Here is a 20,879-nt window from a genome sequence, read left to right on the forward strand (position 1 = left end):
GGTTATAATAACACCGGTTAAAGTTATTCCAGTCAGAGATAATCCGGTAGAACGGATTCATCCTCGGTCTTATTATTCAACGACGCGTTTCGATTTCCCTCAAAAATGACTTTGAAATCTGAAAATTAAATCCCCCCCCTCCCCGCTCAAATGCTACAGGTCATTTATTACACACGTTTGAAATCAGCTCTTGGAAGCTGCGTAATATAACAGAAGCAGCTATTACACCAGCGAAGGCGTGCAGACGGGTGAGAAATAATAAATCGACGAATCAGAGCCGCAGAGAAAGGAGACGGGAGCCGTAAACGACGCTCGTAAACTCGTTTATGTGCATCACATATCGCGAATACGATTTCATCGTACTTAGTTATGACCTGCGCCCACAAGCAGGTGAAATAGAATGCGTTTCATTCGCTGAAATTGCAGCGGCGGAGAGTCCGGTTTTTCAATTTACTGGAACAGACCGGTAAATAGAACGAAGTGCTTGAAGGAAGCTGAGAATCGTCGGAAAAGTCGGAAAGCTTCGCGAATGCGCGTGATACGATTGGCGCTTTATACAGCTCAATCTACAGTCGTAATTCCACGATGGCATTTGATTCGGACGTGTAATAATCGAATAGTCGCCCCTTTGACAATTAAAAATAATAGATCCCGGTGCGGCAAAGTGACCGAAGCGATTAAGATTCGGTGGGTAATTTAGTCGTCGGAGCTGCGCTGCTTAGGCGGCTTCAAATTTAGGGGATGAATCCAGTCTGAAGCGCGAGCAATCGGATCTTTATCTGGCAAATCGTTATACCTTATAAACGTATATCTATACAAAGTTTCTCAGCCGTCGAAAGGCCTTCGAATACGTCTGAGCCAATCCAGAAAACAGAGGAGTCGGATAAAATTACCATATATACGTTATACACTCTTTAGATTAGAACGGTTGTTTTTTTTTTTTTTTCTCTTCTCCACATTACCGTGCCTAATGTGTTTTTCATGCCGCAGCGTCTTTGCGCCGGCGAATATCGTCGAAAAAGGGAGACGAAGAAATAAGATGAAAATAAAAAGCACAAGCACGAAACCCCCCGCGGGCCGAAGGTTCTCTGGCTGATTTTTTGGCAAGAGGGGTAAAAAAGAGCGGGCAAAAATGGAGAACGAAAAAGCGAATACAGCGAGTAAATTTGATAATACCGCAACCCCTCACGGCTGGTTCGGAGAATCACTCTCGTCGTTTAATCGCGAATTGCATACACAGGCAGAAAAATTCAGCAGACCGCTGCCATTCAAAGGCTTCACCGTATAAAATATAGGCCGACGGCTCCGCCGCTCCTACTTTTTCACCCGAATTCTGGTCGCGAATAAAGCTACTCGCAATACGATATATTCCCAATCCCCCAGAGGATTCTCCAGACTTGGCTACACTCTCGGTTGGCAACAGGTGCTCCGTAATATTATCGGAGAATATTGGCGAGGGGTGCGAATCGCGATCGCCTTTCTAATGAAATCCGCCAAATCTAAGTCCGCAGACAGTCTGCACGCCTCGATCCTCCCTCTGCAGCTCCGTAAAGAGCCGATCGAAGACCAAAGATTATTTCTGCGAACGCTGAAGGGAATGTTAACATTGCGTCATCGGCTTTACAAGACCGATTTATTGGGACCGCGTTTCGATAGCCGAATATTCCTCAGGAGACAAACGCGCCGATCGAGTAAGTGCCGATTAAACTCTTGATGTTGCCGATCAAACCCGCTCGATCTTGACATCCTTCCAATCACTCGGAGTACTTGCGCGATTGACTGCACTCGGGAGGCTCGTTTCACGGGATCTATTCGATTTGTAATAGTCTGGACATACGCACGGGTCCCACGCGGTAATAAGATACCAATAAACAGCGGAAATAACACCCGCCCACACCTGTAGCCCCATTGAGTCATACCGGATGAAAGACCCTGCAGAATCCGGGGGGAATTGGCTCTGGATTCAAGAAACGTGCGAACAACGTAGAGAAATTTATTACAAAAACGAATCCCATCGTATTTTTTTTTTTCTTCCATGTACTTCAGTGTTCTATACCGTGTGAGTTTTTTGTGGCAGATTTCAAAGCGTCAATTTACCAAACAATTTTACCCGTCGGAATTTCTGTTGTCGAAAAAAGAGTATTGTTCAGAGCAGTTCAAATTCACTTTCATTGTAAGATGATTAATTCCGTTTAAAGACTATTTGTCACAGAGTTACCGAAACTCTTTTTTAATATATCGGCATCGTCAAATAATTAATTTTACAACGTTGCACCGGTACTGATTACGATCAACAAATGGCTACGTTGGATCGACTGCCGTAAAATAAAAAAAAAAAAAAGAAACTCTGTTGCAGTGGCTTTGCAGAAAATAGTATTTCGATTGAAATAAGCAGCGGTGAAGGGAAGTGGAACAAATCTACTAAATTTAAAAAAAAAATTTCAAGCCATTCGAAACGCAGCATCGACATCTAATTAAGCTAAAGTTTGCAAATCCAGTATGTTCTATTTTTGTATTTTCAAAGAGGTCTTCGTATAAGTTTACGAATATGATAATTCAATAAATCCTAAGTGCAGGAATACCTCGTCATGATCATTTTACATACACGCAGTATCGATTTTTGGCCATCAAACCTTCCTAATCCTAGTCGCGTTCTATATTTCCGGCATATTCATCGTCTCTACGACCGTTTCAACCCCCAGTAATAGCAATTCGGACGAAAGCGCGCATCCCGAAGTGTATCGATTCGCCCGTGGGGTAGGTCATGACGGTGCAGGGATGCAGTGCTTATGCAGTGGGTGCATGTTCCGCGGGTACGATATCTGAGAGCAACAATTACTTGAAAGCAGAGAAATTCCTCGATTCTCAGGGTTCCAACCTTCTCCGAATGTACAGACACGCGCGTTCCTAATTATGCTCGCATATTCGCGGCACGCTTCGTCCATTCGCGCGGCATCGTCGGCAGGCTTACGGAGGATAGTCGTATACCAACACATGTATAACTCATTCGTCAAGTCGCTTAATTAAGAGCTTTCAGTGAATAATAAAAGTCTCGCTCACTTTAAAAGATTTTTCTCTCCAACGGTACGAAATGAAATTCCAACAATTTCGCGTTACTCGATTGCAGATAAATTTCCTCGCTGCGAAAGAATTTCGTCTCGCTGTTCCCCCGATAATTATGAATTTCACTTTGACTAAAAATCTTTTCTGCTTCGCAAGGATCCGTGTATCGATTCAAAATTTGTGACACCGACATACAGGGGTTAAGAGATCCCGAAATAGTATTTATTTATTTATTTATTTTTATTTTGTTTCTAAACAAAAACATTTTATTACGAAGTAGGTATATTTTATCGTATCGTATACATACGAGGGAGGTACGTTTTTTCCCGTTTCGGAAGAGTTGGGCGTGCGGTATGGGGAATTTCAGAGCGGCAATACAGCTTCTAAATTCCAAGTGTCGAAAGTTTCAAACAAATTTAATGAACCCTCAACAAGTTTGAACACGCGTTGGTAACACGCAACGAAAGTTTACGTGACGCGAGAGACGGCTGGAAGAATTGTCACCCTCCGAAATGTGACTGAAAGCGTAAGGTATGTAGAATAAATGTACGTGGGGTTATTCGTGCACACATATATTTATATACACGTATGTGATCATACGTATGATGTCGTTTCTTTTTCACAGTGTGATAAAATTTCCTCCCAGCCATTTACGCGCCGTTATCTCGACTGGCAGCTAGATTCGTAAAAGTGAAATAATCGTTGCTAGTGAAGATTTTTTTTCCCCCTCTCATTGTGAAAAATTCACAAGGGACGAATCGTTGCCTGGTGCGTTTGGTGAAATCAAGCTCAGCATCGATTCTTTTCGAATCATCAGTGAACTCGATATACGACTCGACGCCACGCAGGTTCGTTACTTATCTCGATCCAGCTACAAAACATTTTTATCTACATCCCATTTGTTTCAATTCAATTTTCTCCATCTCGTTGAGCATCTCTACCCTGATCCTAACGCATGGCTGGATTGATCGCGCGGTTGGGAATAATTGAATTCTAACCATGATCTGTCGAGTGAAATTTCCAGTTGTATGCAGGCTACTTAAACAGTCCTTAACTCCTTCCATTTTTTACTATTTTCAAAAAATATGGATCTGCAGGGTCGAAAATAAACTTGAGTTTTGTATCCATAATCAGAAAATCAAATAGATGTCATATACTTGCTATTATTTTTTGTTACCGTAAGTAGTACTATATTTTCTTACAACTATTATCATAATTTGATGTTGGCGCAACAGTGTATTTATTGATGTTAGAGCCTTATTTAACTGAAAAGGTTGCAGTCAGCTAAAGAAACAGCTGCATTGTTGTTGAAATAACAAGACTCTGTAAGTAATATCGACAACTGTAATCCCACTGAATAGTTACATGTATAAAATTTTTACCAAAATTTTCAATTACAATAAGGGAACTTTCATAAACCGCGTCGTTTTATTTTCACTACATTTTAGCCCCCTCCCTACGTCCATGAATCCTACCGAAACTCCCTCCCCCCCCCCCAAGTGGCTCTTAGCTTTTGAGTACTTTTAAATTTATTATATTAATAATTATTTGGCACATTTTACTTAAATCTACTATTATATATACATATATATATACAAAAATAAGTATATTACACATACGGCCTCCCCTTATTACCCCCCTGCGCCTCATGTGGTCCCTAAGTAGCTTTTTGTCAGCTCCCCCGCCCCGACCCTCCACTCCGCCTAAATGAACCACTTACGTAGTAGTTTATGAACGTTCCCTAACCGTAGAAAATGAAACTTTTCTCGTTGAGACCGTCCGGCGAATACACAGCGTACTCCGAGAAACACGAGATTCCTCGTTGTAAATTCACCTTCCAAGACGAAATGGCTCCTCGGGGATGCTGAATCCTGACCCCGGATACGAGCAAAAGATACCTCGCTATACGCGTGAGTGAATCGTCAACCTTAACGGACGTGTCACCTTGTCAGCCGAGATTTATATTCTTCGAGACTCCGGGCAAGAACGAGAGGCCTCTGCATTCCCCTTTTTTTTTTTTTTTGCGAACCTCCGTCAGCGACCCCGATTCTTCAAGTAAATGCGATTTGGCAATCAGAGAGTATCTTGGACTCGGATCTTTCTGCCAGTTTGATTCGTCGCGAGAGATCAGAGGGCGTCTTCGACGGTCCGCAGAAGTTTGACTCCCCCTCCCCCTTGCCGTTCCTCTCTCCGTTTCTTATCCTTTACTCTCTTTCGTATCGTAACGAGTAATTTTCATTTCTCGCCTTTCTTCTATCGATTTTTAATTCGCTGCTGGCATGTGCATGCATGTAACAGTTGATACCTTCAATTTATACGAGAGTCTGGACAGTGATGAATAGCGGTATGGAAAAGCTCCGATATCATTAGGGGAGTGCAATTGATCGATGGGATGCTGCATCAACTCCGTAAAAGCCTGATATCAACGACTTTGAATAACGCTGTACCGGCGGTAACATATACCGACGACAAAAAGCGAATGGATTCGGTATAGATTGAAAAGAAATGATTCCTAGCTTGCAGGATTGATTAAAAAAAAATTACAGTGATAGCAGCCGTTTGCTTGATACTTTTTCGATTAACGCGGAACTGATTCGTCGGTCGTTTGATTGCCGTTCAGCCACGTCCAATGACCGAAAGTAATGCGTTACACGTAGAGCTGGGTTGGCCGGATTATACCGAGCAATAAAATTCAAGTGATATAATAGCGGGACCCTCATTAAGTCTCACCTTAGCATTATATACGTTTTGGTATAGCCGTATTATGGCTCGGCACATTAATCACGACGGTATACCAAAAGCCAATAAGATAATTCCGCGGCGGATGAAAATATATACTCGATGGTTCACGGAGGTAGTTACAGAGGCGATTAACGACCTCGGTTTCGGGCAACACGGGTTCATCTTTACAGTAATTCGTTTTCAAACAATCTTTCATATTTCATGAATTACGGTCGAGTTCTTCTCACGACTATTTTTGTAGGTAAATTGAATGGCTGAATCTGATGAATTTATGACCGACATTGCGAGCTGTGGTGAGAATTGAAATCAGCCGTTGACTCAAATTTCTAAAACGACCATGCTGACGAATGATGGATAAGCAATTGAATTTCGGGGCTCATTTTCTATGACCGCGTAAAAATTCTTTCACCTGCAAATACAATGATAGATGTAAATGATTCCCACGTAGATCGTAGTTAGGTTTCATCTTTCCAGATAACATCCAGATACGGTTTTACCTTCAGGAAGCCTCAAGATTTCATTAGCTCCACGTAACGTCGGTTAGTCGTTTGGGTTCCCGCTGGGAATCGATATATGAAGCGTATCCTTGCGGTTAATGTACCAAGCCAGTAATTACCGGGAAAAGTTTACGTAACGTTATCGTAGGCGGATTTTACGAAGATTAAAAAACATTTTACACACTCTTCAATGGTAAAAGTAGGGAGAGCGTGAAAACTCATTGCGAAAGTATTTCGATGGTTTATTTCTTGCGTTTTCGAGAGACCGATTTTTTCAATCCTTCAGGATCAGTTGCAAGCTTCAAACGCTCGTCGATCTCACCGCAACGTTCTTATCTCAAGTCCCCAGGTGAAGAATCGACGAAAAATGTGAATCAGTTGACTATATTGATAGAAATTGCTCTGAATTGTCACAACGGCGCAAGTAACTACAGTGCCGAGAAAAAGTCGACCCGATAAGAAAACTCGATGAGGGATTAGAACCGACAAAAGAAGACGTCAAGCTCGAAACCGTCCGAGACACAACGCTTTTATATTCCAGTTGATTCACAGATGAAGTCGGGTTCTGAGCCGGGTTAGCTTAGCTCTGCCAGAAGCTAATACCGACCGTATTTCATTTTCCATGGTCGGAAAAAGGCGTGAAAGTAAAAAAGGAACTCAAAGAATGAGAAAGAAAGAGTCGACACATTCCAAGTAAGTCGTTTTTTTGTTCTATCCTTTTTTTTTGCCTCAACGAAATTTAGTCAAACTTTGGGATGTTCAAAATCAGTCATTACAGGTAATTAAAGCGATGCTGCAGCTTCGTGGGAATTAGGTTCGACTGATAAAGCGGGATCGTTTGATCCTGGAAATCATTTCGAAAGTCGAATGACGGCTTACGGAAAGTATGAATAATAAGGCGCTTTGTCTCAGGGCTGATTACGGTGTACGAGCAGGTCGCAAGCTCTCCGAGTCACCGCCATTCTTCGAACCTCCGTGAACCCTCGAGAGTCTCCTTAAGCCGCGGCCAGATGAAAGACAGTACTCGCCAGTCGGTTGGAAGACGGAAGCAGCCAGGGAATTCGCATTCAGGGACTCGACAATTTCGCGGGGATAAGGCTACCGCCAGGAAAATACCCGGCGGATGGTCGAAGAACGCTCCGGTCACGGGAGTCGGGAAACAAAACGTTTCTGGACCGCAAAATGCCGATCGCAGACCGTCTGAGCACTTACTGATTTAACTAGTGTTCACAAAGGAAGACCGCGAGTCGTCCGTTAATTAAACAGACCGCAATTCGCTTCTGGAGTTTTAATCCCTCAGATATAAGTTTGCGTAACTTTACGAAATTACGAGACAGTCACGTTGCGTGTTATTCTGCTTTTAGGGTCATGTACTCTGCATTCTTTCCGGAATCGTGCAAAGTACCTCAGACATTCACTTTTTGGCCCCTGAAATGCGGGAAATGCGGGAATAGAGTAACACGCGTCAAAAAACGACACATTTTTTTTACGACTCTCGGAATATGTGTAACTTTCCTGAATACCGTTGCTAAAGAGCGACGCACCGTCAAAGTTTGAACCTTTTTCGTTCGACTGTTTATTTGATATGGGAAGAAAAAGGTGAGCTTGCTCGGTCGGCAAAGGTTGTAGTACTACATGACCTTAAGTGTCGTATATTGCTTCTTGTTCCAATGGAAGTGTGACTTGAACTTGAATCGTTTGAGTTTTCGAAAAACGGAACGAAATTGCGGGTGGACTTTAGAAATTATAAGCGAATAAAGGAAAGACGTTAGAGGGCTGAGATAAAGGATCAAATTTGCATGTCGGAGTTCTTTCTCTTCCCGTTATAAAAAGAACGTTAAGTTACAAAGTAAGCCAACTTGCGATCATGGACCGCAGCGACACTCGAAAAACAAAATTATGTACAGAAGAATAAAAGCCGAGGGGAAACCGGCGTGCTTTGCATATTGTCATTATTATCATTATTATTATTATTCGACTTGGAAAAATTTAATACAAAGCGAAATACTCAAATACGCCGCGTGTACACGATTCACGAGTAGGTACATGTGTAATATCGATAGCGTTTGTAATCTGATTACACCGATCCCTCCACAAACCTTCGAGTATATCGATTGGCTCTCAGGCTTTGATCGTTTCCTTTTGAAATTATCGTTCAAAGACTCTCCTATTTATATTCACAAGCATTTCCAACCACCCACATATCAAATAACATTCAAGGAGAATGAAATTTATTTTCAAATGTTTTCTTTTGTCACGTGAATGATTTATCGGTATGAAAAGTGGATGACAAACGATAAATAAAAACACCCAAAGGAAAATACTAACGAGGTTGGTATTTTAACAAGGAAAACATACCTGCTTAACATCTCTTTGCGGTTATTCCATGTTTCGTTGCAATTATAACTGCGTTCTAAATATCTTATTTGCCACTTTTGATAATTGACTAACCTCATCTCTGACCATCACGCATGACGAGCAAGTAAAACAACCATCGGATGTCCATCATTTTTCCCGCAGAAATTGAGTTTCGCCTTTCGTTCCTTTCGCCATCTTTCCACCCCCGATTCTCTCCGATCGGATTTAATCGTCGATCCCACCCCCAAACTTGATCGCTCAGCCACTACACGATTACCTATTTATCCTCTTAAGCTGCTTTGGCCCGTCGATGCGAGTCGTCCAACAGTATCCGTAAGATGAAAAACTTGCGGCTTCAGGGTGACAGGTAAAAAACAATTACCGTCTACTCGTTATTCAACCCCTGGGTTGATCAATACCGTCGTACCTATACCACTCTCGGCACTTACAGGCAAACGTCAACCCGCCCAGATGTAATTAATTACCGCAGTATCGTTCCCGGACTATTTTACAATATCTCCGTACACGGTATTTCCCTCGTGAATTATTTTTTTTGCAACTGCGCTGGCTGGTTTTATTCTCAGTACTTTTTGCCATGCCTCTTTTATAACCAACCTAACCGTGAGACGAATAGGTTTTAAAGCCTGCCCGGCGACGTGTTTCGCAATCATTGATTACTCGCAAAATCGAGTTATACTTTCGAATCTGGAAGAAAATATGCGATTCATCGAGACGCGAACGTCTGGTTTCAAGACTGGTGGGTTCTTGTTTTTACAGAATATTCAGATCTGGAAAAAGTCGACGTTTCGACGAACTTCAAGATCAATGGCACAGATCTTCAAAAGTTTGTTCTTTGGCAAACCGCGAGTAGGTCTAAATGCTCGAGCTGTGCTGAAATACAAGAAGAACCATCAAAGCTAGTCAAAGATCAGAGGGTGGTCGAGTTTGGATGAAAATATATCAAGCATCCTTTACTCGCGTAAATTCGGTTCTTCATTTGTTCTCTTGAAAAAAAAAGACGCTCTTCTTTCTTTGCTCGAATGAAAGCCGTTAAGTCCACTCAAATCTTGACAAACTTCCAGACATTCCTTTTCTGCAAAAACATCCGAGCTCTGCAGACCGCAATTATGGGGAAACAGAGATGAAAGAAACTAAACGTGATCCGTAAAACGACAAGTCAGGAATCCTAATTTCCAAACTTCTACTCCATGTATTTTTAACAAGAACTTTTATTTCGGTGGGTGAAACGAGGAAAAACAACGCGTCATCGACTTGACGGAATTCTTTCCATCATACAGTTATGCAGAGCGACATGTTTGATTGACTAATTTGAATATCCCTCAGCGAAAGAGTCAAATTACGTATGCGTTGATTGTTCTAATCGATATTCACACCGTAACATGTTTGAATTAAACGTAACGTTCCAACGTTGCAAAAAAATGGTATTCGATCGATTCAACAATCACATTTCACTTCTCAGTGTAGATCGGTGAATCTGATTTAAATTGCGGGAAATTGAAGCTGGTCGTCGGAATACAAATCTTATCCGTATTCCGCATAGCCGTCTAAAAATTAGAGCTATTATGCGTGCAAAATGCGGAGCAACGTTTCCGGGGCATTGAAAATCCATCGGAGTGCCAAATCCGCGTTCGAATAACTGACAAGAAGAAAAATTACTCACGAGTCCCATCGAAGCGTGTCGCGATGGTGTCAAGAAAAGTATTCTGGGGGGCGAGGAGGCCCTTCCTGGCCGGCATTGGGGCCGCCCCGCCGCGCCGTGAGGCGCCTGCACCTGAAACAGAAATTTTCCTTCGAATAAAAAGTTCCCCCTCCTCTCATTTCCGCCCACATTCAGCGGTATTTTTCGCCGGAAAGAAAGTGGGATGTTAAAGATGGAAGAAGTGGATCGATCGGAAATTCGTCAAACGTCTTCTCTCGCCTTTATACGCTGGGACATCCGTCGATCCTCGCGCAACAGGCGACGCGTTATACAATACGAATGTAGGGTGAAAGAAAAAATAAGAATCAGCACTTCCCAGGTCATGAAAATCGCGTAAGGGGCTTTAATTCACACACGTCTGCTTGAATCTTCGATCGTGCAAAATTGTTGACAATTATACGGGTGGGGGAAATACGTAATATAAGAAAATAAAATATCTCGTTCTCGGCCGTTAATTAAGGATTAATTTTGTTAGTTGAAACTGTGGGGATTAAAAGAAATCTCCGACTTCCAGCCGTTCCGTTATAACTGTTACTCTGCTGCTGGCCCTGTTGATAATCATCGGGAACTTTTAAGCGGATTCAAACGTCTGCGAGTGAAAAACGCTGACGTTAAGAAGAGTGGGTAGATTTTTTTTACTCTTTTTCTTTTTTCTTTTCTTTTTTTTTTTTTTTTGTTTCTTACAGACATTTTTTTCTTGTTTCCTTTTCTTGGTTTACCGCACACCGACGCATTCTTCGTACCATCTAATTCATCCTGATGTAAATATTATAGGCAAGAAACTCACGCCGTAACGTATAAACCTGTTCTTCGAAAAAATTTGCGTTTATAATATGCATGCCTTAACTATCGTGCGTGTAACGGCTACTACAATATTATTATACATCAATTACGACGAGATGCGGCGACGCCGTAACGTTCCGGCTGCGAAATTTATAACGGGTGAAAAACATCCCGCCACTCAGACTTAATGACAATTTTTTTTTTTTTTTTTTTTTAACCCATTTGTAAAGTAAACCAGCTACCATGAATTTCGGTAATTTCATATGAGTTGGATTTGCCGGGGATTTTATTACTCTTTCACAACTCTGTGATGTTCGGGCAGCTTGATTCATCGCGGAGAAATAATTTGTTCAAAGAACGAAAAATTTGTCGCGTAAAAATCGTTGTCAGTTGCGGAGTTTTGAAATTTTCGAACGAAGATTGTGCGAAAATTTCGGATGTTTAAAACATCAAGCGCAAGAGTAACAATATTGCTTTGGCTCGATCATTGATTTGGTCATCTCTGAACGCAAATCGGTGAAAATTGACTGTTACCGGTGAATGCGTACCATTAGAATTTGCCGGTACGAATAAAGCAGCGAAAGAATCAGCGACATTCAGGCAAGAGGCAGGCCATTGATCCGTGACCGCATATTTGATTCGGCGCAAATATCAACAGAGGTCTGAAATAAACCGTCATGCGATATATCGATCTCACTAAAAATGAATGAAGCTTTTTCGCACCACTTAACATCGCGTCACGCATTGCCTGAGCACGTGTTTAATTCGAAGCTCCGGTTGTTGTATTCCGGACGATTCACGAGCATCGCCGACCACTTGGCAGGGCGTCAAAAATTTTAAACGAATTAAGTGTGCCTCTTTTGCGCGATCTAATTTTAACGCAACGTAGGCACAGCCGCTGATTGTAAATTCGTTGATAAGGTGTTTTCGTCAAGTTTTAACGCTCGAAATTTATGGAGATGAATGGATAATAGGCGTTATCCGCAAGGTTGGCAATGTCGGGACAGCCATCATCCCTTGTTTCCAACTTCGTATTAGCGCGTCTTAAATTGAAGCTTATCGTTAATCTCCGAGGACGGTGAATGTAGCGTGCATGCCGTTGAATATCCGCGACATCGCGAAATTAACCGTGATATCCGCACTGGGTTTATACGGCCTTTGAATTACCATATTCCAGAGTTAATTATCATTGCAGTACTGAGACCACGAGCGGAATTATTTACGATTAGTAGGTAAATCCTCTTCTCCGGACTAACCAGTCTTTAAACTTCCGGCAGTGCGCCGATCGTTTTTAGTGCCAATGATCGAAAAATGACCAAGTTTCTTCCGCCAAATGAATTTCGAGTGATATCACGAAGCGAATCATCGACTCGTCTTGCGACCATCGAAATAATCTCAGTGTTGTATAACCGCGGTCGTTGTAACAACGAATTGGAAGTCTTTGGAGGCTCGACTCAGACGGTGGCGAATCAAAATATTATTAGACGAAGGAGAAACGTGTTTCCGCAAGATGTGCAATTTCCAAACATGTAATCTATACCTAAAACATCTACGTATTTTATCCTCCTCTGCAGAGTTCTCTACCGGGTTTTAAATAAACCTCTCTCCCTGAAGGAATATCCCTCGCTGAAAACGCACGCGTTATGATACTTTCTTTGAGCGTGTTTAACAAGGACAATAAATAGCGCGTTAAAAAAGGGGGAAGAAACTTCAGCTCGTTTTTTCTGCAGCACAGATCGTAAGTTCTCCGGTATATTCTGCTCGGCCGTTTGTGAATATAAAAGTGCAAATGCAAAACACAAACACACGTATAGTAGTACAGGCGATAATTTACAGCATATAAACAATTATATTTACGCACGATCAAACCGTGGCCCTGAAATAAATTTTACCTTGACGAAAATCTATAGCTCGTATTGATACCCAGAAACTGCGAGCGTGTTGCGTTAATCAATCATTCCGAAACTTACGTCACATGTTATAAATGGGAATGCTTCCGATACGCGTAGAGCAGCCTGCAGAGATAATGATTTTGTCGAATGGATGAGAAGAAGCAGCGATATTCGATGATGCTTCGTATTTTGCTGCGCGAGGAAATTGGCGAGAAAAAGAAAAACAAAAAAGAAAAAAAAAAGAAATAGATATACATCGGAAATTGGCGAACGAAATGTTGATTCCAAATGATGAATCGGGGTCGGTGCGGAGAATCGGATAAGGCTGCAGTAGATATTCTCGGCAAAAGCTTTTTCAGATACAACCCATCGGACCGAAATCCCGTTTTCCCACCGTAATGTTAACGTACGCGTTCGTCACTATATCGATTCATTTCGTTACCCGTGCGGACGAAGCGGATGCGTTATCATTTTGACAGGGAACCCTCGACGAATATTCCCACTATTCCGAGTTTACCTCGGCGTAATTGACGCGCTGCGTTACGTTACACGTTTTGAATTCCCGGATGATGCGAGGCCTGCATTTGATTAATGAAATGTTTGACTTGTTGAACAAGCAAAATCTCGCTTGTCACATCAGCGACTTATAGCATCACTCGCGCCTTGAACAAACTCCAATTTAAGACGCACCCTGAATTATAATAAATATTAATTACGAATTTTAAAATACACAAAGAGAACAGCTCATGTATCATCATATCGAGGTTGTTGGTCGTAGGAAATAATTGCAGCCTTGATTGCGCGTCTTGATTATTATCGCTAGTTCACTTAACCGAAATCCTGTGGGCGTCCGAATGAAATCTGCCGGAACATGAAACGTCTCGGAGATCTGGCTGTACACAATACCCGCTACTGTCAGGAAGAACGTCTGCAGACGATGGGCAGCGCGACGTGAACAAGACGGTACACAGATGTGGGTTGTTTGTTCCGTACGCGTTACATTGTGTTCCGAGACTTTGTTCGACCCATTCAAGGCTCGAGGCTGTTTCTTCCACGGCGTGGATACAATGCGGTGCGCTTATATCGCAGGGCGTTAATTGAAACGCGCCGCATAATCGGCTGTATGCGGATAATCTGCCAGTCGAAGTTTGGAGGAGGCCGAGAAAAGTTGATACAGAACGTTGCTAGAACGAGGTGACGAAAAAAAGAGAAATTGGAAAGAGCTTGGTGGGCGATGAAAATATAATATTTTACGATCGTTGTGAAATATTATTCGAAAGGCTTGCTCTCGTAAAAACCTTTAACGATTATTACGCTTATTTATTGAATGGGTTATTTATAAGAGGAGAAAAAATAAACAACGCTGCGTAAAATGAACTCGCATGCATCTTTATATCTGTTATACCGTATTTGCATATTGATAAACCGTCAACAAGTTAACAATCTACATACTTTTGTTGATATGGCAATGAGCCCGCATGTGATCGCATCACCGTTTTCACCGTCAAACGTCAAATTTTTGACTAGACATATTTTTAGCCCAAAACAAACGAGGCCACCCACTCGACTTGGCAAACTTGTTTCAATCCCGCAGGTAAAAAAATTAACCATTTGGATGGCTTGGATCGAATACACGCACGATCATGCGGAAAATATTTTAATTTCAGTAGCGTTGAAAAAACTATCCTTTTTTTATATAAATACATAGTTCAAGGAATGCAATTCTTCGACATTCGACGATCTCTGATTCAATTTCCCAAAGTACTGCATTGAGAATATATATCAATAAAAGCTGAGTATAAATGTCCAAATTTTTCTTTGCAACGTAATGCGTTCCTTCGATCCAAACAGGTGCCTTAAGCTAGGTTTTTATGGACCGGTTGGATATATTTCGATGCGAAGTAGCGACAGTAAATTTAGGTCAGCCATGTTGGGTCAGCCGTAAACAGACGTTTGATTTGACAAAACGAAGAGCCGAGAGATTCGGAGGGAATTTTTTAAACGATCATCGTGAATCAAGTCGAATCACGGACGTGTAGAGAAAAGCTCGCGTGATCTTTCGAATTGCGAAGCCAACCGCGGCTCGACTTGGATTGGGGCCAGCGATCCGTATACAGCAGCTCCGTTAAATCACCGAGTTCGCGATAACTCTCATCTCGCTTTTCACCGATAATTTTCCGAGTTGACGATTGACGTGACTGTCATTACTGTTATTAACATTACACTTATAACCGTTTTCCCCCGCAGTGCATTTTCGCGAACGGGATGCGCGGCGAAACGTTTGTTCGCAGTGTAAAAACTTCGGAACAGTGATAGGCGATGAGAAAAGTTTCGAATCCCGATCCCTTTCTACTCCGTGATGTATCGCATCCTACGTAGTAAAAACTTTGATACTCTTGCGGATTACTCGTCCGTTAGCCCCTGCAGTCTAGAAACGACGATGCAAGACGCGTAGACAGCCGGGATATAACTAGGTACAACTATCCGCGGAAAACTGATCTCGAAAAGTCTTGCAAGTTTGCCGCTGCTGAAATCGGCAGATCCCGTAAGAAATTGCAGAAAATCCAATCTCGAGGTTTCTGGCCAGGCCTAATACCTGTCTCCTTTCATGAAAGAACTACACTCTAAGCCGTGTGGATAGAAATATCGTACAGACTGACGAAAATATTAAGCGGAATACGAATTTGGATACGCAGATTCTGAATTGGCACGTTTGTAGGTTTATCTGTAAATTGACTTTGAAGAAGGAAAAGTGGAAAAAAAGCTGTTAAAATTACATTTACGCTTTTTTTCAACATAATTTGAAATCCCATTTCAACGAAAAGAAAATCATTACGCTGTAGATACCTTTCGTCGAATAATAATTTTCGATTCGCGTGTAACGAGAGATTGAATTAGCAACAATTAGATTAGATCGACAACGGTTGTAGGAAGATGAATCGAGGGAAACACGAAGCAGTGCGTGTGCATTTAATTGACTCAGAGACCTTAGAGTGTTTTTTGTGCCAACTTGTCGTGATCGAGTTTGTCCTACAGACGCTGTCAAAGAGCATTCGTATAATACGTTTGCTGTGTGATATAGTGGATTTCTCGAGACTATATTTTCATAACAAAGTATTCCCCGTCCGTCTCAGCGGTTCGATGATCCTTTGAGGTATGATCGTGTGAGAAGATCAGCGACACGTTGCCATACGCGCATAGTTGGAGGCACTCAAAGTAAAGTCGACCGTTTAACTGACAGTCTGTTCCAAATTCAAGTAGTCTTAAGCGATGCTGGATCAGATGAAATCGACGATATTTGAAGAAAACAAATTATTCGTTCTCATCTGGCGGTACCTGCAGAGTGCAAACAGAATTTCTGCTCGCCTTTCTTTGATTCAACAATATTTACGAACCGTATAAATTTTTTTACGAAAATATGTCGTCGCATTTCTTATTATAACTGTGCAAAAAATGAAATTAATTCTTGTTCTCGTTGATAGGAAATTGTTGCTACGATGAAGAAAATTGAATTTATTACGAAACGCGAGCGCGTGATGGGAAAAACATGTCAAAATATTTTTTAAAAAAAATTGCAACATCTACATATAACGTGGGAAACCTATTACTGTCAAAGGAATTTCTCCTTCGATTAACGATGAAAAAATTTAAAGCAAAATATTATTCCACAAATAGATTTTACCTCGGGAAAATATAGAGATTATTTTTTTTCAAATTGAGGTCACGTACGGCATAAAAAAAGAAAAAAAAAAATACGACTCGAATTTGTGGAATATTAATCCTCGGCATGGTCAAGTAACTAATTACCCTAGTTTTTTGTCCCTTGTTTTCCATTAACCACGCGGTGAAAAGTAGTAGTAATCCTCTGAGCTCCAGATACCCGTAAGCTTTTACCTGCACGATAAGGATGAGAGGTTTAAGCCTTAAATATTTACGCAAAAAATTGTACGATATTGGGTTCACATTTTTCTAATCTATCTTCGCGTCTGCGCGTAGTAGAACAATCTTTTTACTATTTAACAATTCACGGAATGCCAAGACAAGTGCAAAAAAGTAACGAAAATCAATCGATTAAATTTCTATCAATATTTATTTTCTTAACGTAGTCATTACAGAAATATCGTTTCCAAAGACTTGGATAATATAGTCAAACAAATCGAATCAGAGAAGGGTGAATTTTAATTCTTACAACGACTTGCTCTACAATCAATAAATGAAAACGTATCACTTCAATTTTCCACATTCAAAAATCTCAATCTTACCAAAAACAGTTATACCTTACAGTGCATAGAGAACCTGATTGAACGTGCATTTATTATAAATCCCGAATCCCGTTGAATAGAGACGAAAAAATTCACAGAAGATGAGGTTGTATTTTACGGATGATTGAAGGGGGTTGGTAAAAATTGAGTAAAACTTTCAAGAAATATATCTCACGCGCATTATATTATGTCTTATAGGGTGATCCATCAGTTACGACAAAGCGATCGTGGCTGGTTCATCCGACAAAAAGTGGATCGATACCTTAAAGCATGGGGTTTGGCTGAGCGATGGTGGGCGATAAATTTTTGCCAAAAAGCACTCAGACCCTAGAATTTCGCACCTGGGATCCTGTCTCGTCTTTCTCGCCTCGGGGCCTCGCGTATAGTCTAGATCCCGCGGTTTTAACAGGTGCTCCACATCTGCTCGGTTCTTTTTAGCCTTGGCAAAGCGTTCAAAACGTCGCCGTTTGACAGAGGAATGGACAAAGCTGGAGACACGAGCCGTGGATTCCGAGTTTCGGTTGACGATGAAATTTCGCGGGAAAAAATAGACCCGCAATATATATTTTACTTATATACGTACTAGAGAAATGATAGGTGCGATGGATGTGAGGCGACAAAAACGGGCCCAAATTCATTGTCCGTAATATGCGGTAAAAATCACGCGATTTACACTCAGTAAATAATTGTTCGACGTTTGATATGAGCAAAAAAATTATGTTTGAATGTGAACTTATCAAACAATTTACCTGGCATGAGGAGGAAAATTTTGTTTCATTGGATAAAAATTTATTACGAACCATAATAAAAAATGGGTTGTTGTGAACAAACAAATTATCCAACCGGTTTATTCCCATTAAAATTGAACTTTCCTCTGCAGGGTTAGGTGTAATTGGCGAAAAAATTCGACTCACCGTGTTTTCGCACGAACATTTCCCCTCGTTTATCTCGGCACTGTATCCTGACCCCGGCTCCTAATCCTCAAAGTTTTCAATCGCAAATCTCTCGGGATTCCTTCCGTCGACAGGACGACGTACGCTGCACTATCGGATAACGCCCGGAGTAAAGTGAGAATTTATCGTTCATCCTGCGCGCTAACGATCCGTTCGTTATCGCCGTCAAGTTGCGAGCATATATATGTATAGATATCTGACATGTGTGCAGATATTTCGCGTAAAAGTGGAGAAAGAAAAAAGTGAAAAAATAAATTTCAGGGGGAAAACCACCAAGAAAAATCGAAAGTCAATCGATAACCGGCACTTTATTCGACCGACCGATTACATCCACGGCGTTATCTTATCGCTGCCGGATTTCAACGACACAACAGAGGAAGGGGTGGGGGAGGGTTGCGACGTGCGTGCATCCAACCAAGCGTAATTTCATCGGTCGAAATTAGACCGGGAATACGGGATATATATGTTACAGAGAGAGAGAGAGAGAGAGAAGCGTGCGGATGCCAAACGGCTAAAATCGCGTATTGCACTTGAAAAGTTCCATTTCGCACGAAAGCCGCGGCACAACTGATCCGGACGCACGCTCCTCGCCCGCTCTTTATTAGTCTTACACTCTTGTCCCAAATTACATATATAAAAATAAAAATAGAGAACCGCCGCTGTACAGAAGCCCCACCGTGCAGTACAACGTCTTTAGCGTTCAACCCGGGCGTAAATTCCTACACGAAATTACACACTTGCGATATTTTGCACTACTGCACTTTGCAGTTCCCGGAATCCTTTCGTGTACGTAGTACAACATATTTTTGCCAATTTTGCGTCTCTTTCCCTCCGTCTTCTCGTAATTTTTCAATAAATTGCGAATACTAGAATACTGGCAAGGAGTGGACTGAGAATCTCTCGCAAAATCAACGGAAGATAATGTAACTCTGTACGCTGTACTGGAGAAAAAATCACGGTTGGTAAATTTTAAGACGACTTTCAAGGAGTGTTGGCTTTTCAAAATTAGTGTATATTTTGTTTAAAATGCTTTGCTAAATTTCGTTAAGTTACAAAGACGCGAATTAGTGATTTTTGCTACACGTCCATCGTTACAGTAACGTTACTGGCTTAATCTTCACATAATTTATTCATTCGAGGCCGTAAGTGTGAACGAAAAGTCGACGGTACGTGTTCAATAAGAGGCCATTATTATAATTCGTTTTCAAGGGAGAGTTCTGGCGCATGAATGTGAGAAGTATATTCGTCGATTTATCTCTCCCCCGACTTAAACGTTAGTGATCCTGCGGAGTCTCGGACTGGGGGAATCTCATCAACAAGTAGTATGGCGACGTAGCGACATAGTCACGTACATTGTACATATGCATACGAACCTTTTCAAAGGATCGAGAAATCTCACTGGTCCAGCATGTCGGTCCAGCACTTATCGTACACCTGTCGGCACGACGCACTCAACTGATTGTTACAACGATTGTTTGAACCAACGAAAGGACAACAAATTGTTTACTTTTTTTCTTTCCTAGCAATTTATATTCAATACTTCGTTATCGATGAAAAAAAGTAAACCGTAAACCGCGCGCACTCGCGTCGGATGATTTATATCTCGATTTATACACCGCGCGCGCTACTTTCGGACTCGGTGTTAAAAACTAGCGGCGTTGGTAAAACAAACCGAGATAATCGCTGCCCCGTTTTGACAGATATAACGCGTATATCGGGTGTTCGAGGTAAAAGTTTGCGAGGTACGCCATTCGCTGCGGCACCCGCGTAACTAACCGAGAGAGCGACGAGGGGAGAGCTGCCGGTCTCTATCCTCCTGATGTCCCGGGCACTCCTGGCAGACTTGCGCCCCGCGAGGCACGCGCAACATGTGGAAAACCGAGGAGGGTGGCGATCCAAGGGGAGGCTATAAGCGAGCCCGAGGGCGCCCGGCGACCCGCGGCCGATTCTTCCTGCAGAGGTCAAAGGACCAGGGCGGGACTCCGGCGACGCGACGATAACCGGACGCTGCACCGACGTTCGCGAGGCGATTTCGATTAGCAAAACACCCGAGGAGGAGTTCAAGCCCTTTCATCCCTGCCCGGTTCTCTGCCCTCAAACGAGACGCCGTGCAATGGCGGTTTCCCACGGGCGGTTAAACGCAGGGCGAATTAATAATTCAGCTTAAGAGGATCGAAAAGGGATTGTATAGTTCGTGTGTTCATGGGACAAGGCTTAGCTTCGTCGTTCGAGCATTTGGCTATTCCTTTCCAAGTTTTTGTTCTCACAACTGACCGGTTATTTATTTCCTTTTGTTTCGTTGGGATTTATCGCTTATCTGTTCGGTAGATAAGCCGATCGTCTGTATGTGTAGTAATAAATTGATGAGAGAAAAACAATAAAAAAAAAATCACTTTGAGTGGATAGAAATATATATATTCTTCAGTCACGTGAACAGAGGATTCTAATGTAAAATAATGGAAAATCGTAACACAAACGGCTCAAGTCGGATTAATTTGCAAAAGAATATTGCACTCAGAAAAATGGTTTATTAATTAAAAAGGAAAACAGAAAAACAAAAAACTGTTGCCAGAAGAATTATTTAATCGGAACGACTTGAATATAATATT

The 20,879-nt window shown here is 41.8% G+C and overlaps 1 protein-coding gene across 7 annotated transcripts in view; it reads right to left on the minus strand.

Annotated features, from left to right (window-relative positions):
- The window catches only part of LOC124175454 (potassium voltage-gated channel subfamily H member 8), an 80,714-nt gene that overhangs the window by 40,441 nt on the left and 19,394 nt on the right, over positions 1-20,879 (minus strand). For 2 of the 7 annotated variants that reach the window (XM_046555727.1, XM_046555724.1), the window contains exon 2: positions 10,342-10,452. The exons of 1 other annotated variant lie outside the window; for it this stretch is intronic. In XM_046555727.1, the coding sequence (XP_046411683.1) occupies positions 10,342-10,417 (76 nt within the window). In that variant the 5' untranslated portion in view covers positions 10,418-10,452. Of the gene's footprint in view, positions 1-10,341; positions 10,453-18,231; positions 18,806-19,622; positions 20,050-20,879 lie in introns of those variants that run through there. 4 more of the 7 variants (XM_046555728.1, XM_046555729.1, XM_046555725.1 and 1 more) reach the window with 4 other exon arrangements.

This window comes from Neodiprion fabricii, chromosome 2 (assembly GCF_021155785.1).
Source record: "Neodiprion fabricii isolate iyNeoFabr1 chromosome 2, iyNeoFabr1.1, whole genome shotgun sequence".
NCBI classification, from domain to species: Eukaryota; Metazoa; Arthropoda; class Insecta; order Hymenoptera; family Diprionidae; genus Neodiprion; species Neodiprion fabricii.